Source organism: Podarcis muralis, chromosome 16, assembly GCF_964188315.1.
Source record: "Podarcis muralis chromosome 16, rPodMur119.hap1.1, whole genome shotgun sequence".
In the NCBI taxonomy this organism is placed as follows: Eukaryota; Metazoa; Chordata; class Lepidosauria; order Squamata; family Lacertidae; genus Podarcis; species Podarcis muralis.
In genome coordinates, this window is record NC_135670.1 from 40,157,544 (window position 1) to 40,175,980 (window position 18,437).

Here is an 18,437-nt window from a genome sequence, read left to right on the forward strand (position 1 = left end):
GAACCCAAAGCATGGTGCAGTGGTTAGTGTCAGGTTAGGACCTGGGAGACCAGGGTTCAAATCCCCACTTGGCCATGAAGTTCACAGGGTGATCTCCAGCCATCAATGTCTCTTAGCCTAACCTACCTCACAAGGTTGTTGCAAGGACAAAACAGTGAGCGGGGAGAGGCATGTAACTGCCACTTTGAGATTCTTGGAGGAAGGCTGGGATAGAAATAAAAGAGCAACAACTGCTGGCTGACTAGTGCAAATTAATGTTTGAGATTTACCCTCACGGCTGTCACGCATTGACTCTCACTAACGCACAAAAATGTTGGTGGGTCACAATGCTAAAAGCAGAAGCCACTACTGATGAGTTCCACTCTCCAATGCCAGCCTTTGCCCAGCCTGATGCTGCTGGACTACAACCCCCATCAGCTCTAGCCAGTGCGGCTGACGGTCAGGGATGATGGGTGTTGTCATCCACCATCATCTGGGGGGCACTTGGTTGGGCCAGGCTGGTCTAGGCACAGCGATGCTCTGCTTTCTTGCCCTGGACCATGCCCCTCTGCCACCCTTTGCCTGCACAGTTCCTTTCTGCTTCCAGTGCACAGCCCCAGTCTTCTTTTATCTTTGGCTTCTCCGCTTCTTTCTAACTGCATGACCCCACCAGATATTATTTCCTCTGCTCCCTGCTTTCCAGGCTTATTTTGCCTCAGGTCATTTATAAAAGCAACTGAAATCTTCATAGTGACATACATATATTTAAAGGTAAGACAGTCCCTGTCCAGACTCAACATCCAAGAGGCACATGAGAAAAAAGAGAAGACGAGAGCAAGTGTTGTGGGCATCTGCTCCTTCACTGGCTGTGCCACTCGCCCTTGCCATGATGCTGTTCCTGGGAGCTGAGGCCAGAGTGTGCCCCCCTTAATCCCTGCAGTCCCAGGGCAACTGCTTCCTGAGCAAAGAAAACATATGTTTAAGAAAGGTCTACTGAATTCAGTGATGTCTACACTGGCCCTGCATCCTGGGACCTCCTTCTATTTGCAGTCTTCCTGTGTGCAAGATTATAATCCCAACCTAACAGACAACTTTCTTTGCCAGCACAGAGGCTGGGCTACAAAGGGGTTTACTAGCTCCCCCTGAACAACTGAAGATTCTGTGCCATCACACCAGCTCAGCCAATCACTGTCAGAGTACAATTATTGTTTCTGGAGGGAACTCCATGGCGAAGGAGAAGGCAATTTGTCAAAGCACCAAAATCTAGGAACAATGATATTTTTTCCTCTTGGCATAAAATAAGTGTTTTTTTTAAAAAGGTGTAATACCTGGCATATCCTGCTTCGTAGAGAAATTGAGGGACTTGCGTGGTCTTCCCACTGCCAGTTTCTCCACATATGATAACAATAGAGTTCTCATTGATGGCTTCCATTATGACTTGTTCTTCGGCAAGGATTGGGAGCTTCAGCCTGGCTTCCTTTCAAAGCAAAGTTACAACTTTACATAGGCAAAGGGTTAAATTACTGATCTAAAATGAATTAAAATGGCACCAAACAATTAATTTAAAGTAACTTCCAGTGGTGTAAGCTTAGGGTGCAGTCTTCTGCATGTTTACACAGATGTATGTCCCACTGTGTTCTGTGGAGCTTAATAATCAGTTAGTGTGTTTAGGGTTGCAGCCCTACGAATCAACATACAAGCAGTATCTTACTGCAATGGGAATTTAATCCTCTAAGGAAACCAGTAATCTAGTTTCTTTGCCATGCCCAAGAATTTTAAACACTACCGTGGGTAATGCCAGATTTCTGACATTAGGCAAGTGCATAAATCTGAGGTAAAATTCACCTCATTACTTGGCAGAGTGTTACCAAAGGATACACAAGTGGTAAGCTTCCATGGTAAAAAGTGGGAGACATATATTAAATGAAATAAACAATAATCATAACCACTTGGTGAAACAGCTGCCTGTCCCATCCTTCAGAGAGGCTTTTTAAACAAAAAAACAAAACAAAAAACCCCAACTACTTTCCTGTTTCTCTATATCTCTGCCAGGGGTTCAAGTGTGAAGGGGGAAATTCTCCTCTCTGTGACAAGAAATTTAAGAGGCCAAAGATGGGCATGCCATTCTGAGAGGGTGGGCATAACCACTTGGCAAGCTGGTCTTCAGCATTGTCTGACCATGTAATGAGGAGAATTTCACCTCACATCCATATGCAGAAGTTGAAAAATTTCCCTCACCATACTGAATGGTGAGATGGGCAAGTCTGAGGGCACGTGATATGGCACACCTTGATAAAGCTAAGCAGGGCCTAGTCTGGTTAGTGCCTGGATGGGAGGCAGTTTGGCAACCCAATGCCCACAACCCTGAGCTTCATGATGGATGAATGACAGGATATATATGCACCAATACAGGCAGTAGCCACAGAGGTGCCTTCCAGATCGTGTTGACTACAATTTCCCATCTTTCCAGCTAACTATCCATGCTGACTGGGGCTGATGGGAGCTGGAGTCCAACAACACTTTGGAGGGCACCTGCACTAAATAAATAAAAACGAGCTCTTTAGGTCCAAATTTTGACCTCCTCTTCAGCATCTGTTCAGCTCCAAGGTCACAAATATCATGTGCCCAAGAACAATTAAATCAAAACAGCCCCCGTTTATTGTTAACACAAATACTCCAAAGGCATTTTGTGCGTGGAATCTGCATGCACTTCTGCAGAGAAAAGTGTCATGAATCTCACATGGGTGACCCACTGTTGTTGTTGCTGCTGCTGCTGCTTGTGATGCAACGGGGTGCATTTTTGGCCTGTTGGCATTCAAAACTGACCTGAATCTCGGGAGATCTGTCCACTGGGATGAACACAGTAGGCCCCAAAGATGGCTTGGGAGCATGAAAATGTTGCTTCGGTGTGCTGGGTGGAGATGCAATGGCTTTCTTTGGCTCCTCAGGCAGCAGGATAGTGCTAGGAACCTCTGGGGCTGCCTTTTCTGCCTGCTCTTCTGGCTCCTTTTCCTCCTCCTCTTCCTCCGAGGAAATCTCAGACTCCTCTTCAGACTCCAGTTCAGGTCTGCATCTTTTTCTGTTTGCACCACCAACGCTTTTAATTTTTTCTGGATGAATGGCACTCACTTCTTGGATTGCCCTGAAACACCCAAGTCACATTGACACACGAGACAAGTCCACCCCAAAGCACATCCTCAGATGCAACACAGCAGGGATAAGGAACTATTCTTCTGTCAGGAGCCACAAGCCAAAGCCAAATGTGAATGAAATCGGAGCAAGAAGTGGGTGGAGTCTGCAGCATTGCAGAGTGCGTTCTCTCTCTCTCTCTCTCTCTCTGCCACTCCATCACTCACTTTCTTTGCCACCCTGTCTGTTTCTCTCACACTTTCTCTAGTCCCCACTCTCTTATTCACACCCTCTGTGCCATCTCTCTCTCATACACAAACTCTTTCTCACTTCACCAGTCTCTTTCTGTCCTTCTCTCTCTCTGTGTGTCCCCATATCTCTGCACCCTACCCATCCCTCACTTTCTCTCTCTGTTCCCCACCCCTCCAGCTCTCTGCAGCATTTGGAGGGCCATACGGAACGAGGCAGGGACTGCATTCAGCCCCTGGGCTACAGGCTGCCCATCCTGCTTTATAGAACCAGAGACACCAGCTAAGAAGATGCACTCTGAAAGCTGGAGATCTCAAGGGAAGCTACATGGGGAGAACGCCCCACACCTGCTGCGTATCACAAAAAGGCCAAAGAAGGGAAGAGTATGTCCACACTGCAACAAGAGCAACAAGCTGGACGTACCCAGAACTTACCGTTTAGGCTGGTACATCCGGTCCCCCGTCCCTATTTTGGACGTGGTATAAAACATCTTCATCTCGGCCTCGGAAGCCTGGACGTCACTCAGCTTTCTCAGCAACTCCGCTCGCTAGGATGAGAAAGAGTTGTATGAAGAAAGTCTGCCCTAGGAGGCGTTTACACTAGGATAGCACTTTAAACTGATGGCTTCCCCCAGAGAACTGTGGGAGCTGTAGTTTGTTAAGGGCGCTGAGAGTTGCTAGGAGACCCCCCTGCATAAAGCTACAGTTCTGAAAAATGGGCACTCTAGGAATTGTAGCTCTGAGATGGGAAGAAGGTCTTCTAACAACTCTCAGCACTCTTAAAAAACGACAGCTCCCCAGATTCTTTGGGGAAAGCCAAGCGGTATCATATGCTTCAAATGTACGGTGTGAATACAGGCCTCGCTAATACTGGGTGGTGTGTAAGATTTTCCTAACAGTTCAAATACAGTGGGAAGCAAAATGAAGAGTGCCTTCCCTCACCCTGCCAAAAGTGGAGCAGAGGGAGAGACGGGCAGAGGGGCTCGATTGAGATGCCAGCTCCATTGGGTTCCTCCTCTCCCAGAACTGTTTACATTCTAGCAGGGCATTATTTAAAAAATTGCATCTTTAAGAACCAATACCAGTGTTTGCTTGATTTCCTTTTCCTGCCTTATCCTATTTTTCTTTTATGTTGTGTGATCCTAAAACCGCTGGTCCATCTATCTCAATATTGTTTACACTGACTGGCAGGAGCTCTCCTGGGTTTCAGACAGCGGATACTCCCAGCCCTCCCAAAGGATGCCGCGGGCCACATGTCTCCTTGGTGTTCTCTTGGCCTCCACACTCCAAAACATACCTTTTCCTTCTTTGCTTTCTGTTCCAAAACCTTCTGCAGGAGTTTCTTCTGCTTCTTGGTCAGCGGCTTCTTTTCTGGGGCCTTTTCAGAAGTTACTTTTTTATCCTTGGTTTTCTGTGATGGGAGGACCAGGGCATTACACTCATCCACCCCTTTTGAAATGGCTTCATCTGGAACAACAGAAAGAAGGGCTTGCTTTGGTCACCACAATATTGAAAGGGGGAGTGGGGGACCTGTGGCCTTTCAGACGTTGCTGGGACTGCTGCATCTGGTGGGACACATGTTCCCCATCCCAACTTGAAGGATTTTCAGCACAATCTTGTGCACGTTTGCTCCAGTGTGAGCCCTGTTCAGCTTAGTGACGAAAGAACATCAGGACAGCCTCCTGGATCAGGTCAGTGGTCCATCTAGTCCAGTATTTTCTCACAGTGACCAGCCAGATTACTGTAGGAAGCACACAAGCTGGACCTGAGCACAACACCACTCTCCCCTCTTGTCGTTCTCAGCAACTGGTAGGCAGAAGCGTAATGTCTCTCAGGCTCTGAGATAACTGTGTGTACGACTGCAATGTTTAAAGGCAGCATCCATTGTTGGTATCTGTCTGTCTCGAGAAACAATGGGGTGCGCCTCTGGGGGTGAAGTCAAACTGTTGTATTAGAGGTCACCCCAAGTGACCTCTCTGGGACACAAGCCGTGGCAGTGTGTATGGTGGTCCTCGGCTGCCTAGACGACAGGACCCCCCTCTCAGCCTCACTGATGTGGTCCAAAGAAAAGCAGAGCAACACGTTTGGCAGTAGCTTGGCTGCAGGAGTTGCCGGAAGGAAGCGTACAAGGCACCATCCAACTGTCTTAAGGACTCCACTCTGGATTTGTGTAGGGTTTGCTCCTTAGCCTTTCCTTCTCCTGAAGAAATCCCTCAAGGCAGTGGAGGTTTCCTTCTCCTAGATGGGCTACCTTCCCAGGCTGACAAGCAGCATCACACCACTTACTTCTGACCTCTTCATGGAAACTTGCAACTGATCCATGTACCATTCACAAGGGCACAGTAGGGCAGCGTATAAGTGTCATGGGAAAGTGGACATATGCACAGAACATGATCAGAGCATCCAAGGGAGCGAAGCATAATTTTTATTCATCATATTTATAACCTACCCTTTCCGCACCACCCCAAAGCCGTTTTACACCACTCTTCAGCCAAAAGGACTCCCAGAGTGAATGACACCAACCCACAGGAACCCTAACAGGATGCTGCGTCTACGATCCAGCTCAGTATTGTCTGAACTGACTGGCAGCGACTCTTCAGACAGGGATCTTTCCCAAACCTACCTGGAGATGCAAGGGACTAGACCTGGGACCTTCTGCATAGCACTGAGCTATGAGCCTACCCGAACTATGGACTCTCATGAGAACATAATTAGAGCCCTGCTGGGTCATGTCCACAGCCCACCTAGTCCAGCATCATTTTCTCCAAGCCCAAAAGAAGAGACCTGGGTAAAACAGCACTCTCTCCTGCAAGCTTACAGAATAAATGCCATGACAAAAGGGGGGGGGGGGGGAATAGACGGAGAGGGAGTTAAGAGAGGGGGGGAAAGCAAATTCAAGTTATTCAGTCAAACTGAGCTGCTCTCTCAGCAGCCCATAAGAAATGTGTATTCTACTTATAGAACTCATTGCTGCAAGAAGCAAGGAGGGCCACTAGTTTAGACAAATTCATCAGAGGGGATAAAGGCTATCAGCAGTGATTAGCTATGACAACTAGATAAAACAAAAACAATGTAAGCTACTCTTGGATACCAGATGATGTTTGTGGACTCTTAAAGGCAAGTTCTTAAAGGCCCCCTTAAATTTCATGACACCCTAGTCCGGTCAGCTGGGGCCCTCCAGCTGTTGCTCGGCCGCAGCTCCTGCCACCCCAACCTGCAGGGCCTGTGGTCAGGGGTGATTACAGTGGTACCTCGGGTTACATACACTTCAGGTTACAGACTCCGCTAACCCAGAAATAGTACCTCGGGTTAAGAACTTGGCTTCAGGATGAGAACAGAAATTGTGCGGCGGTGGCGCAGCAGCAGCAGGAGGAGGCTCCATTAGCTAAAGTGGTGCTTCAGGTTAAGAACAGTTTCAGGTTAAGAACGGACCTCCAGAACGAATTAAGTATGTAACCCGAGGTACCACTGTATTCTTAATAATAATTTATTACATTTCTAAGCACCCGAGGATCACAGGGTGGTTTGCAATACAGAAACACAAACAGATACCCCACAGTACCAGTACAAAACAACCACCACCACCATGCACCATTCCCAGCTAGCAGGACTCGTGGTCTGGGATGCCGGGAGTTGGGGACCCGAGCGGGGGGGGGGGGGACGGCTTCGAGAGGCCAGAATTCTTTAACCGGCCAAAGGCCTGGGCGAAGAGGGGCGCGGGAAAGGGGACCCGGGGCGCCGACTCACCGCCCAGCTCCAGCCGCACGGGCTCCGGGGGGCCCGGCGGGGCGCGGCTCTCCGGGCGGCGGGCCTTCCAGTTGCGCCTCGGGCGCGCTCGGCCCATCGGGGCGACTCGGGGCGCGCAGCTCTCCACGTGCCCCGCCAAGCGCCCAGCCAGCGCCGCGCTTCCGCCTCCTGCGAGGGACGGGGCCGCCGCTCTCGCGAGAACGGGCCCCAGCTCGCGTGGGAGGGGCCGCGCGAAGGCCGCCAATGGAGCGCCCGGGGCGGGATTTCCGGGCCGCGGGGCGGAATAAAGAGAGCACAAACCTGGCAGGGGAGCTGCTTGTTGTTAATGCTGCTTGGTGAGTCCTTCTCAAGCTCTCTTTCTGGCCACACTCGCAGAATGAAAATGTGCTCGCGCCCCACCGAAGTCTGAATGGATGAAGCCACAATTAGGATTGTCCTCAGTATCGCTTGATGCTCCGGATTTCATTTTGAAATGTTATATATCCTTCCTGCCCGCAGCCTGTCTGGCCAGAGTGGTGCAGGCTCTGGTTACCTCCCGCTTGGAGACACGGCAATGCGCTCTACGTGGGGCTCCCTTGGAAGGGGACCCGGAAACTGCAATTAATGCAGAATGCGGCAGCTGGACTGGGGACTGGGAGCGGCCGCCGAGACCACATAACACCGGTCCTGAGAGATCTGCATTGGCTCCCAGCACGTTTCCCAGCACAATTCAAAGTGTTGGTGTTGGCCTTGAAAGCCCTAAACGGCCTTGGTCCTGTATACCTGGAGGAGCATCTCCACCCCCATCGTTCAGCCTGGACACTGAGGTCTGGTGGTTCCCTCGCTGCAAGAAGCAAAATTACAGGGAACCAGGCAGAGGGCCTTTTCAGTGGTGGCACCTGCCCTGTGGAACGCCCTCCCACCAGATGTCAAGGAAATAAGCATCTATCCTATTTTTAAAAGACATCTGAAGGCAGCCCTGTTTAGGGAAGTTTTTAACGTTTAACAGACCACTGCATTTTAATATTTTGTTGGAAGCCGCCCAGAGTGGCTGGGGAAACCCAGCCAGATGGGCGAGGTATAAATCATCATATCATTTCCTGCAAATCATATATCTATATCTATCTATCTATCTATAGGTATACACAATGCTACTCTGAAATGCTACTCTGAAATTTGCCACCCCCTCTTGCCCCACCCTATGAGAACCACTTTAGTTTAACCATACAGTATTTCTGTAGCAGAATAGGGAAATCTCTAAACAAGCAAACATCAAGAAATATCACAATTATTAGGAATAGTCAAATGTAAATACTTTTTTTTTTTTTGGCTTGTGTATATGTAGGACAGAATTCAGCAAATATATTTTGACAATGAGTTCATATCCTTGCTCAGAAGTAACAGAGCAGTCCTATAAACCCTGTCTGCTGAGAAGCATGACCTGTTGAATTCAATGAGTGACTCCCAGGTAAGTTAAGGTTGCAGCCTAAGCCCCAGTGTGTTCAATCAATAACGGGCAATCCTAGCCCCCTTCAATTTGGAATAAGCCTCATTTAATTCAATAGGATTTACTTCTGAGTAGACATGGTAGGATTGCACTAGCAAAGGTATACACTCAGTTCTTCTATACATGTAGACAAGCAATCTTTCCCCTTTACTTTTGACTCTTCATAATCATTGTGACTGGTTTGTCTTGTACACACTTTTAGGATTGTGAGCCTCAATGATAAAGTACTATAAAAGATAATCTGAGTACTTCCAGACAACCTGCTATCACAGGCATGCGCAGGAGTGCTCAGGCACATCCGAATGTTTAGAAAAACCAGGGATCAAGCCAGAGAAAGACACGAGCAGAATAAAAAAGCTGGAATGGATCTGGAATAAATCTGCTTCTTCCTGTGTCTGTCTCTAGAAGTTGTGGTTGGGGGGGGTGGATAGTGGTGGTTGTAAGGGAGGACAAAACTGTACATTCACCCCAGCCTTTTTATGCTGCCTGCATCTGTCTCATGGCTCTGTCTCCCTCCAAACTCTGCTCACCACCTTTTGTGAAAAGAGATCTGTGGTAGTTAGGGGCTGTGTTTTATAGTTCACAAGCAAGGAGGACTCATTCTGCCCTTGGCCCTCTGCTTAGCTTGATACAAGTATTTTCTTCTGCAGGAAAAAAATCTCGTTTTGGCTTCTTGATTAATTCTCATGGTTGTTGTGGGGCTTTTTGCCTTTTTTACCTCCTTGCTTTTTTTGTCATCCCCACCCCACTAATGAAATGTGCTGTGCACACATATGCCTATTATTTATTTTGAGCATTTGCCCTGATTTGTTCATAGGAAGGCTTGACAGTGAGGTTGTGTCCAGCAAGTTATTATCGTGTCAATTTTCTTACTGGAAAAAGCCCAACCTTGTGAAGATGCAGGTTTGTCCTGCAAGAACTCTAAATAAAATTGTAATTGTGCAACCTGAATGTGTCAGCATGTGATTGAAACCCACTAGAAAATAACAAGAATCTGAAAGTGCCTTCTGAGGTGAAGGGGCTTTGTACTGAGAGTTAGCTGTTAACCGCTGTGATTTGCATCTCTAGTGGGAATGCTGCTTATGGCTGCAATCCAGAGCACACTAGGAATAAGCACTCATTTAAAGATTATTATTTTATTTACTTATTTGTATACAATATGCTGCCCTTCATCATCAAGCAATTTCTGGGTGGGTCAGTAAAGTATCATCCTACCCTTATAAAGGTAAAGGTACCCCTGCCCGTGCGGGCCAGTCGTGTCCAACTCTAGGGTTACGCGCTCATCTCGTTTAAGAGGCCGGGAGTCAGCGCTGTCCGGAGACACTTCCGGGTCACGTGGCCAGCGTGACGAAGCTGCTCTGGCGAGCCAGCACCAGCGCAGCACACGGAAACGTCGTTTGCCTTCCCGCTAGAAAGCGGTACCTATTTATCTACTTGCACTTAGGGGTGCTTTCGAACTGCTAGGTGGGCAGGAGCTGGGACCGAACAACGGGAGCTCACCCTGCCGCGGGGATTCGAACCGCCGACAATACGATCGGCAAGTCCTAGGCATTGAGGTTTTACCCACAGCGCCACCCGCGTCCCTTTCCTACCCTTATATCGTAGATCCAATCGATCACCACACTCTGCAGATACCGGCTCATCAGGTCAGTTCCACACCATGTAGGAGTCAGGTGTTTAGTGCTGTGGTGCCCTCCCCTTGAATTTTAGACAAGTGAAGTCTCTTGTATTTTTGGCACCTACTAAAGACCTTCCACTTCCAGCAAGCCTTTTAAGTGGAGAGCTTTCTCAGTCTCCACCTGTGCTGGAATGGTTTTTAATATGTTATTATCACCTTTTCCCGCTCTGGGCACCTTTGTGAGGAAGGGCAGGATATAAATTTAATAAATTAACAAGCATCAACCATTTTTCCCCGACCATCCAATATTGCAAAAATTAATATATAAGGTACTGCCTTTATGATGTCTACATCTCCAAAAGTCCTGGATGAAGAGGCAAGTTCTATTTTTGTTCAAATTTTAGTTGCCATTTTGATGCCACGGTCCCGGTTCCTAAGGAGGAACAAATGCCTTTGCACTTTGCCTACACCCTACCCATCTGTCAAAGGTTGTTCTGGGAGTGGGGAAGGTTAGATGGTAGGTAACTACCTGGCAAATCCTATTCCGCTGCAATAATGGTTACTCCTTGATGGGGAAGCAGAATAAAACTCAAGGTGCAGACACCCCAAGCCTCCTGCAACTTTAGCTTTCTGAGTGATCTGGTGTTAACAAGGATGCAGACATAACCATTCCTACAGCCTCCAAAATTATGGTTTGGAGAACCTATAAAAGAGAAAAATTGAATAGTTACCTAATACAGACAAAGATTTGGGTGGGTGATTATGGCATAAGGTGGTTATAAGGTAGTGCAGGAGAGCAAACCACTTTCCTTGCACAAAGGAAGCATTTCTTTCAAATAGTTCCTTATTTATAAAATTCATAAATGTGGGGGGGGGGGGGAGAATGATGAGTTGTGTGTGGAAAGAGAGAATGATAAGGTGTCATTGCAGAGACTGGTTAAAAGGAAATGGCCAGGTTCAAAGGTTCTGCATCTTGGATTACCAGAAGCTGGATAATACATATAGCATCCAGCTAAGTAGACCCACTGAAATTAATGAACCTAAGTTAAAGGTAAAGGGACCCCTGACCGTTAGGTCCAGTCGTGGCCGACTCTGGGGTTGCGGCGCTCATCTCGCTTTACTGGCTGAGGGAGCCGGCGTACAGCTTCCGGGTCATGTGGCCAGCATGACTAAGCCGCTTCTGGCAAACCAGAGCAGTGCGCCGTTTACCTTCCCGCCGGAGCGGCACCTATTTATCTACTTGCACTTTGACATGCTTTCGAACTGCTAGGTTGGCAGAAGCAGGGACTCAGCAATGGGAGCTCAGTTATGCCCATATTCTGAGAAGGACTAACACTGGATACAACCCAAAACAGATTGGTGGTAGCTACTGCCATCCCATTTAGCTTGTGAGTTTTGAGGGAAACTGTATGGCCAATGAGGGCTGGGCCAGATAGACACGATCTGACCTCCACAAGGAACAGAATCTGTCTCTCAAAAATTCAAGTTCTAGGATGCTACTAATCTAGTGTGTGGCTTGTTGTTTTTATACCAAGGATGAGAGAAACACAATAACCCTTGTGTTGTGTCTTAAAAGCCTCAGGGGACCTTCTCCACAAAGCCCATGTGTGGCAAAGGATTCTGGAACTTGTTCTATGTTGCATATTCATGCAAAGCAGGCACTAGACCTCTTGTGCTCAACTCCTTTCCTTGCCATCAAGAAAGAGCACACTAGAATGCACCAGCCTCTCCTGCAACTAGACACCGTGAAGGAAGGTCAGTGACGGGCCTTGGTCACCTGTCACCTAATTATGCCCACCTTTACTGATGAATCCATGATAAGCTTCCGAAGTGCCCCGGGGTTCTCTTCAATGCACCCCCAAAATCATGGGAATAAAATCTTCCAAGACCAACCACTGCATTGCAAAGTTACAGTAAACATTTAAAGTTTAATTGGTCACAACACCATAATTCAGTTGTGAAATCAGTCTACAAATAGTCCACTAAATAGTAGTACACTGAGCTGGTGGTCAGTTAATAAATAAGGACACGAATAGCAGTTTCTTTTTTTAAAAAAATAAAAGCTTGAGATCATTATGGCTACTCAACATTTTTGTGAGCAAAACCTAGTGTTTCCCTAAGATCATAATTAAAATAATACACACATTTTCTTCAGACCATTTTTTAAAAAAAACCAAACAAAACAAACAAAACCAGAACACACAATTTTGGTATATAGACTTTTTAAAACTACCTAATACTTAAGATCAGAAGTCCAAACAGGATACAAGGTCACTATATTCAGTGCTGATAAACAGTGTCACAATCAACATTTTTTCCCTTGCTTTACAACAGAAAAATATTTCTAACATGGCAATTGTCATCATAGCTCAATGGAATCATCCAAGTTTAAATTCACATGCAGAACACAGCATAACTTCATGTTCTCCAAAAGGGGGGGAAATAGATAGATAGGTCAAGATAGATCACTAGCTGCCAATTACAGATTATTGGGATGGTCCATGAGTCACAAGGAAACAAATATTTACCTTCATCAAAACAAAGCTACAGCAGAAGCAGAGGAACTGTCCACATTAAGCAGATTACATCTTGGGAGGGCAGAATATGCCACTAAGCTACAGTAGTTTCGGTACACAGTACTTAAGCATCCAATATCACTTCTTAAAAAGCAGCACATTCAGGAAACAGCAACTCTGTTCTATTTATCACCACAGCTGATACACAGATTGATGTTTCCACTACATTTGTGAACCACTGGTAGAGTAAAGCACGAGGTTCTCTCAAGTAGTAGCTTCCAAGGAATTAAGTTAGTTCATTTATCAAGCTGAAATCAAAGGTGGACACATGCACAATAGTTTCTTCCACACTGGGAGTGCAAATAGCTCAACACACGTTCACATTCATTGTGTTGTGTCTCACTGGGCCAAACTTCTAACCATAGGCAAGAAGTCCACAGTGTCGCCTTCACTCAACATTTGCCCTAGGGTGTGAATTGCCCTCTCCCTTCTGAAGTTTGCTTTAGCCATGATGTAGCACATGTGGCCCTCTAGATTCTGTTGTTCTCCAGCTCCCATCAGCTTCAATCAGAATGGCCAGCAGACAGAGATGATGGGAGTTGTGCTCCAGCAACATCTGACAAGCAACAAGTTCCTCATCCCTGGCGCTGTGCTTTGTCTCCCTTGGCGCTAACCAAGAATGCCTTAGAAGCACATGGTTAGCACAGATGTAGTTTAACAGCCATGGAAGGGAAAAGAATATTAACACACCAGAGAAGTGCAACAAGGGTGAGAAAAGAGAGGACATATGCAAGCCTCCTAGTTAAGACATCTGGAATGTTCTCCCTACACTTACTCATTATGACTTTATATGGTTTTGGCTATTTTTAATTTTGACCCTAATAGGCTCCTTTGTGAGGAACTTCTTGATGTGAATGCAAGACAACAGCTTGTAGAGGAATAAGCAAGGCAGCCCAGCAATTCTAACCCAAATCCATGCTGAAGGAATCACAATAGGCAGCAATGCCAAAGCAGTGTTAGTGATAACTGAAAAGTGATTATGTGTATTTAAGCCTATGATTTTATTCCTGCCAATGACTGACTGCCTTGCCCTGCTGCTTGCCCCTTGAACATTCTTGTCTCTCAGTGTATACATTGGTTAAATGAGGATATAGGTGCTTTCTCTTCTCTTAAGTGCCTCTAGATATAGCAGCAGCACAAAGCAGAGAAGTCTGACTCATCCCATGGGATGAGATTACGAAGAAACAGAACAAAGGAGCCAATTACAGGAATGAATGTAACAAACTCTCTATAAATTATGAGAAGACAAAAATTTTGGTCTTCTCGAATGGTTGGAAATTAGAGAAATGGAAAATAAGAGGGCAAGAAATCCAACAAGTGAAAATCTATAGGTACCTGGGAATCTTATTCCAGAGCAATTTAGGGTGGGCAAATCATCGCACAAATGCCATAAAACAGGCAAAGTGCACCTCATCAGCAGTTGCCCGTTTTTATTACCAGAAAGGCAATCAATTTATTCCTGCGGCCAATCAGATATTTCAAACAAAAGTGCAATCCCAGATATTCTATGGAATCCCGCTATGGGTCCAAGCATATAACAGTGATCTAAAAAAGATTCACTCCAGCTTTCTGAGACGTACTCTTGGACTCCCAGCTGTGATCAAATATGAAACAATGTGTGCAGAAATAGGCATACACACAATGGAATATTGGGCCTGGTCTACCTCAATAAAGTACTGGTTACGCTGCCATTTTCGCTGCCCCCCATCAAGTCTGCTCGCTGATTTGCTCAAGGACTCCTATAAATCAAGATGGTATCAGTACCTCGAAAAAAAGATTGAATCTTTAGGCATCGAGCTGGAGCCCTTGTACAATTCTAACGAGCAATACATTTTCCATAATATCCTAACTAGACTAAAGGATGTCGAGAGACAAAATATTATGGCAGCTGTAAACAAAATTTGCTCCCCCATATTCTATGATTTAAATATCTTAGATAGCAGAGCCAATTACGTCACTAAATTAATAATCCCAGCCCAACGTAGGGCTTTTATGCTGGCCCGTTTGAATGTTTTTCCCTCAGCATTTGTCAGGGGAAGATATCAAAACATTCCTAGAAACAAGAGATTCTGCAGATGTTCTATGAATGTCCCGGACACGGTAGAGCATATTCTCTTTCATTGCCCATTGTACAGTACGCTCCGTCAACGCGTGCTGTCCCCTCTTTTGGGTGGTCCGGAACCCCAGCAAGGTGAATGTGTGGGATTCTGCCTATCCGACGTTGACCAAAGGGTAACGGCGGGGGTAGCCGAGTTTTTGGAAGCAGTTCTCCAAGGAGCAGGTTAACAAGGAAAACCACTGATTCTATATGTATATATATATATATGTATGTAGCCAACTGCTGCCTTTCTGTATATATTTCAAGGCTTTTATATGTTATTTTCTCTTTTATCGTTTTATTTGTATAATGCCTAATAAAGGTTTGATAAGTAGTAAGTAGACTGCCTTGCCCTGCTGCTTGCCCCTTGAACATTCTTGTCTCTCAGTGTATACATTGGTTAAATGAGGATATAGGTGCTTTCTCTTCTCTTAAGTGCCTCTAGATATAGCAGCAGCACAAAGCAGAGAAGTCTGACTCATCCCATGGGATGAGATTACGAAGAAACAGAACAAAGGAGCCAATTACAGGAAGAACAATGCTTGTATCCTATAGAACTTGAGAAAACTGTTAATATAACATCACATTTACCTTCAAAAGTGTAATAGCTGCATTTTGTAATAATGGTCAGAACATTTTTCAAGTACACTGGACAATAGTTTGTGCTCCTCTCTAATTTTAAAAACAGACCATACATAAATGGAGAAGGGGGGAAGCTAGGAAAACACACACCCAGTTTTACTTATACTGTCCAAGCATAGTGTGCAAACTATGTACATCAGTATTTCTCTCAACAATAACCTTATACAGTGAAATGTTTTTGTGTATAAAAATATATACATTCTTCTTGCATTTACTATAGCCATGGTGAACTAATTTTAAGCAATGGAGATCCTGCATGAGTGGATTGCTAATAGGGGTAACAGGGGTTTTATAGAGGTTTTCTCAGCTAAAAAGAAATCCAGTTTTTATACCAAGGGTATATTTTTCCAACAGTAGTTATGAGCATTTGATTGCAGAGACTGGCTGCAGTCCTCTGTATACTTATTCAGAATCAAGTTCCGTTGTGACACTTACTCCAGAGCAAATAACCAGCAAGGGATGGGGAGGGAAGACACAAATATTGATAGTTGACTTACAGGCATAAGCTGCAAAATCTTTTTTTAAAAAATGATATCTGGTGGCTCTTTGTGGCTTTCAAAATCTGAAATGCCAATAATTGTGTCAACATAAGCAGCAAGATTTTTAAATATCTATATATCATGTATAGTTTGTTTACATACAAAACTTTAGCAACTCTGGTATTATCCAGCTAAAGCAATAGGGTAGCTTAGCCAAATCCTACTCAGTTCTATATGCATTCTATGAATGGACACATGTAGGCAGGATTTGGCAAAGCACTTTCCAAGCTTTCCTGCTTTTTGTCTAGCATGCTATTTAAAAACACTATTTTTACAAACAAATGCTAAGGGTCAGTAGATAGAACTTGGTTCTGAGGCAACAGAAGGTCACTTTTTTTGTAGAGCACTTGACTGCCGCATCACTATTTCATAGGCATGTTTCACAGCACAAACCCCATATCATTATTTGGACAAACTATTGCTGATCCCTTGGTTATGATCTTAGCAGTCTGAATGCAAGCATCCTCATCAGAGACCCACGGTGTAGAAGCAGATTTCAAGTGAAAAAAGCACCAGATCTTCCTGAAAGTGTTACTATTTAATTTAATTTATTGCCACTTAATGGTCCTGAGAAAGACTTCAGCAGCCAATGTCTTTGCAATATCATTTTATACACTGCTCCCCCAACAAATAAAGAAACCATGTAGAGCAGGCTTCCTCAAACTCTGCCTTCCAGATGCTTTGAGATTACAATTCCCATCATCCTTGACCACTACTGGTCCTGCTAGCTAGGGATCATGGGAGTTGTAGGCCAGGAACATCTGGAGGGCCGAGTTTGAGGAAGCCTGATGTAGAGGGTCCTGACAGGATCCCCCACCCCACCCCCCTTTTAAAGACAGTGGTGCATAATTTCTGTTTAACATTCCTTCTGCTTGGAAAATATTTTATCGCAAAGGCCAACTCTGCACTGCCACCACTCTGCACAATGCCTTCACTTCCAGTCACTTTTATTTAACTAAAGCTGTTTTTTGTTGTTAGTTATTTCCAGCTTAAGTGGCATTAAAATAGGTGGGGATTAGGTAGGAGCAGTGCTTTCCCCCCTAGAAAATAAGGTGCTGGTACTCACTGCCTAGAAATAGCTGGAGGAAGGAAAGTCAAGTGGGCTAAGGGAAGGAAGCAGCAGGGCCCCAGGATCCTGGCAGAACCTTGTGCCTCATTCCCCCAAGCCCAGGAAGCGCTTGCCTGGCTTTGGAACAGAGGCAGGAGGCTCTGACAGGGTCCAAAGGCCCTCCAGTTTCCTTTTTAAAGCCCGTCCGTCTGGCTTTTGGAAGAAGATAGTAGGGCAGAACCACGTGTCTCAGTCCCCAAGCCCAGGAAGCGCTTGCCCAGCTTGGGAATGAGGCACAAGTCACAAGGCTCTGTCAGGCAGGATCCTGGTGTCCTGCTCCCTCCTTCCCAAAGCCAGGCAGGTGCGGGGAGCGAGCGAGCGAGCGAGCAAACAAGCGGGGGTGGGGGTGGGGTGGGCTAGCGGCAGCAGTGGCAAGATGGTGGCTGGGAAACAGAGATCGTGGTATGCTGTAACCACCACATACCACCTCAAAAAAACCACTGGGTAGGAGTATTAGGAATGCTCTTAATTCCCATTGTATTTGTGGCAAGAGGGCCTTTGCAAGAGGTTCTGGAGGTGTGCACCTTTACACATTGCTAATGGAGATCCTGCATGAGTGGATTCACTGCATTCACTACAAAGGAGCAGGAATGCAGCCTTCTGCGTGAGCTGCTCTCTCTGCTGAAGTCCGTGGGAGAAACTCTTACAGCAGGGATAGGGAACCTGTGGCCCTGCTGATGTTACTGGACTCTAATATCTACCAGACTCAACTATCATGGTCAATGGCCCACCAAAGTCTGAAAGACCACAGGTTCCCAATCCCTGCTTCAATTTGGCCAGCTAAGGGAAAAACACAGAAAAACCCACAAGTTCTTCTTTAAAGAGCACTTTGTGTCCCACAGATGCCCTCCTCCCTTGCCACTAAGACCCATGGTGTGTGATCTTCTATTCTAATTAGAAGAAATTCCTTCCACTGCAATCATATAAAAAGGCAACTTGAGGTAATGAAAGTAAGTCATTAGTGAGAGCGGGGGGCGGATTAAATTATAAAAATGAGAAGCTGACCCCCACATTTTTCATAACGAAAGCATTTGATAGAATTCTTTAAGCTTTCTCTCTTTTTAAAATGTCAAATCTGCATAAACCTCATTTTAATTTTTAATTAATTTTAAATAGACTACTCAATATGCCTTTATAAAAACCTTTTACAAAAAATGTTCTAAATGCTTGGAAAAAAGTAAGCGGATAAAATTCTACTCATGGAGGAAAATCTCTGAATATACAGCTAAAGAATCTTATCTTACAAGTGCATTTTTTTCTTTCAGTA

General features: G+C 45.6%; 1 protein-coding gene across 1 annotated transcript in view; it reads right to left on the minus strand.

The window, feature by feature from the left end:
• DHX37 (DEAH-box helicase 37) overlaps window positions 1–7,269 on the minus strand; it is a 33,945-nt gene extending 26,676 nt beyond the window's left edge. Inside the window, exons 1-5 of the mRNA XM_028709406.2 lie at window positions 7,104–7,269; window positions 4,654–4,823; window positions 3,792–3,904; window positions 2,806–3,121; window positions 1,308–1,456 (exon numbers count right to left, since the gene is read on the minus strand). Coding sequence (XP_028565239.2) covers window positions 1,308–1,456; window positions 2,806–3,121; window positions 3,792–3,904; window positions 4,654–4,823; window positions 7,104–7,200 — 845 coding nt within the window. The 5' untranslated portion in view covers window positions 7,201–7,269. The remainder of the gene's footprint in view (window positions 1–1,307; window positions 1,457–2,805; window positions 3,122–3,791; window positions 3,905–4,653; window positions 4,824–7,103) is intronic.
• Window positions 7,270–18,437: the final 11,168 nt, after the last annotated feature.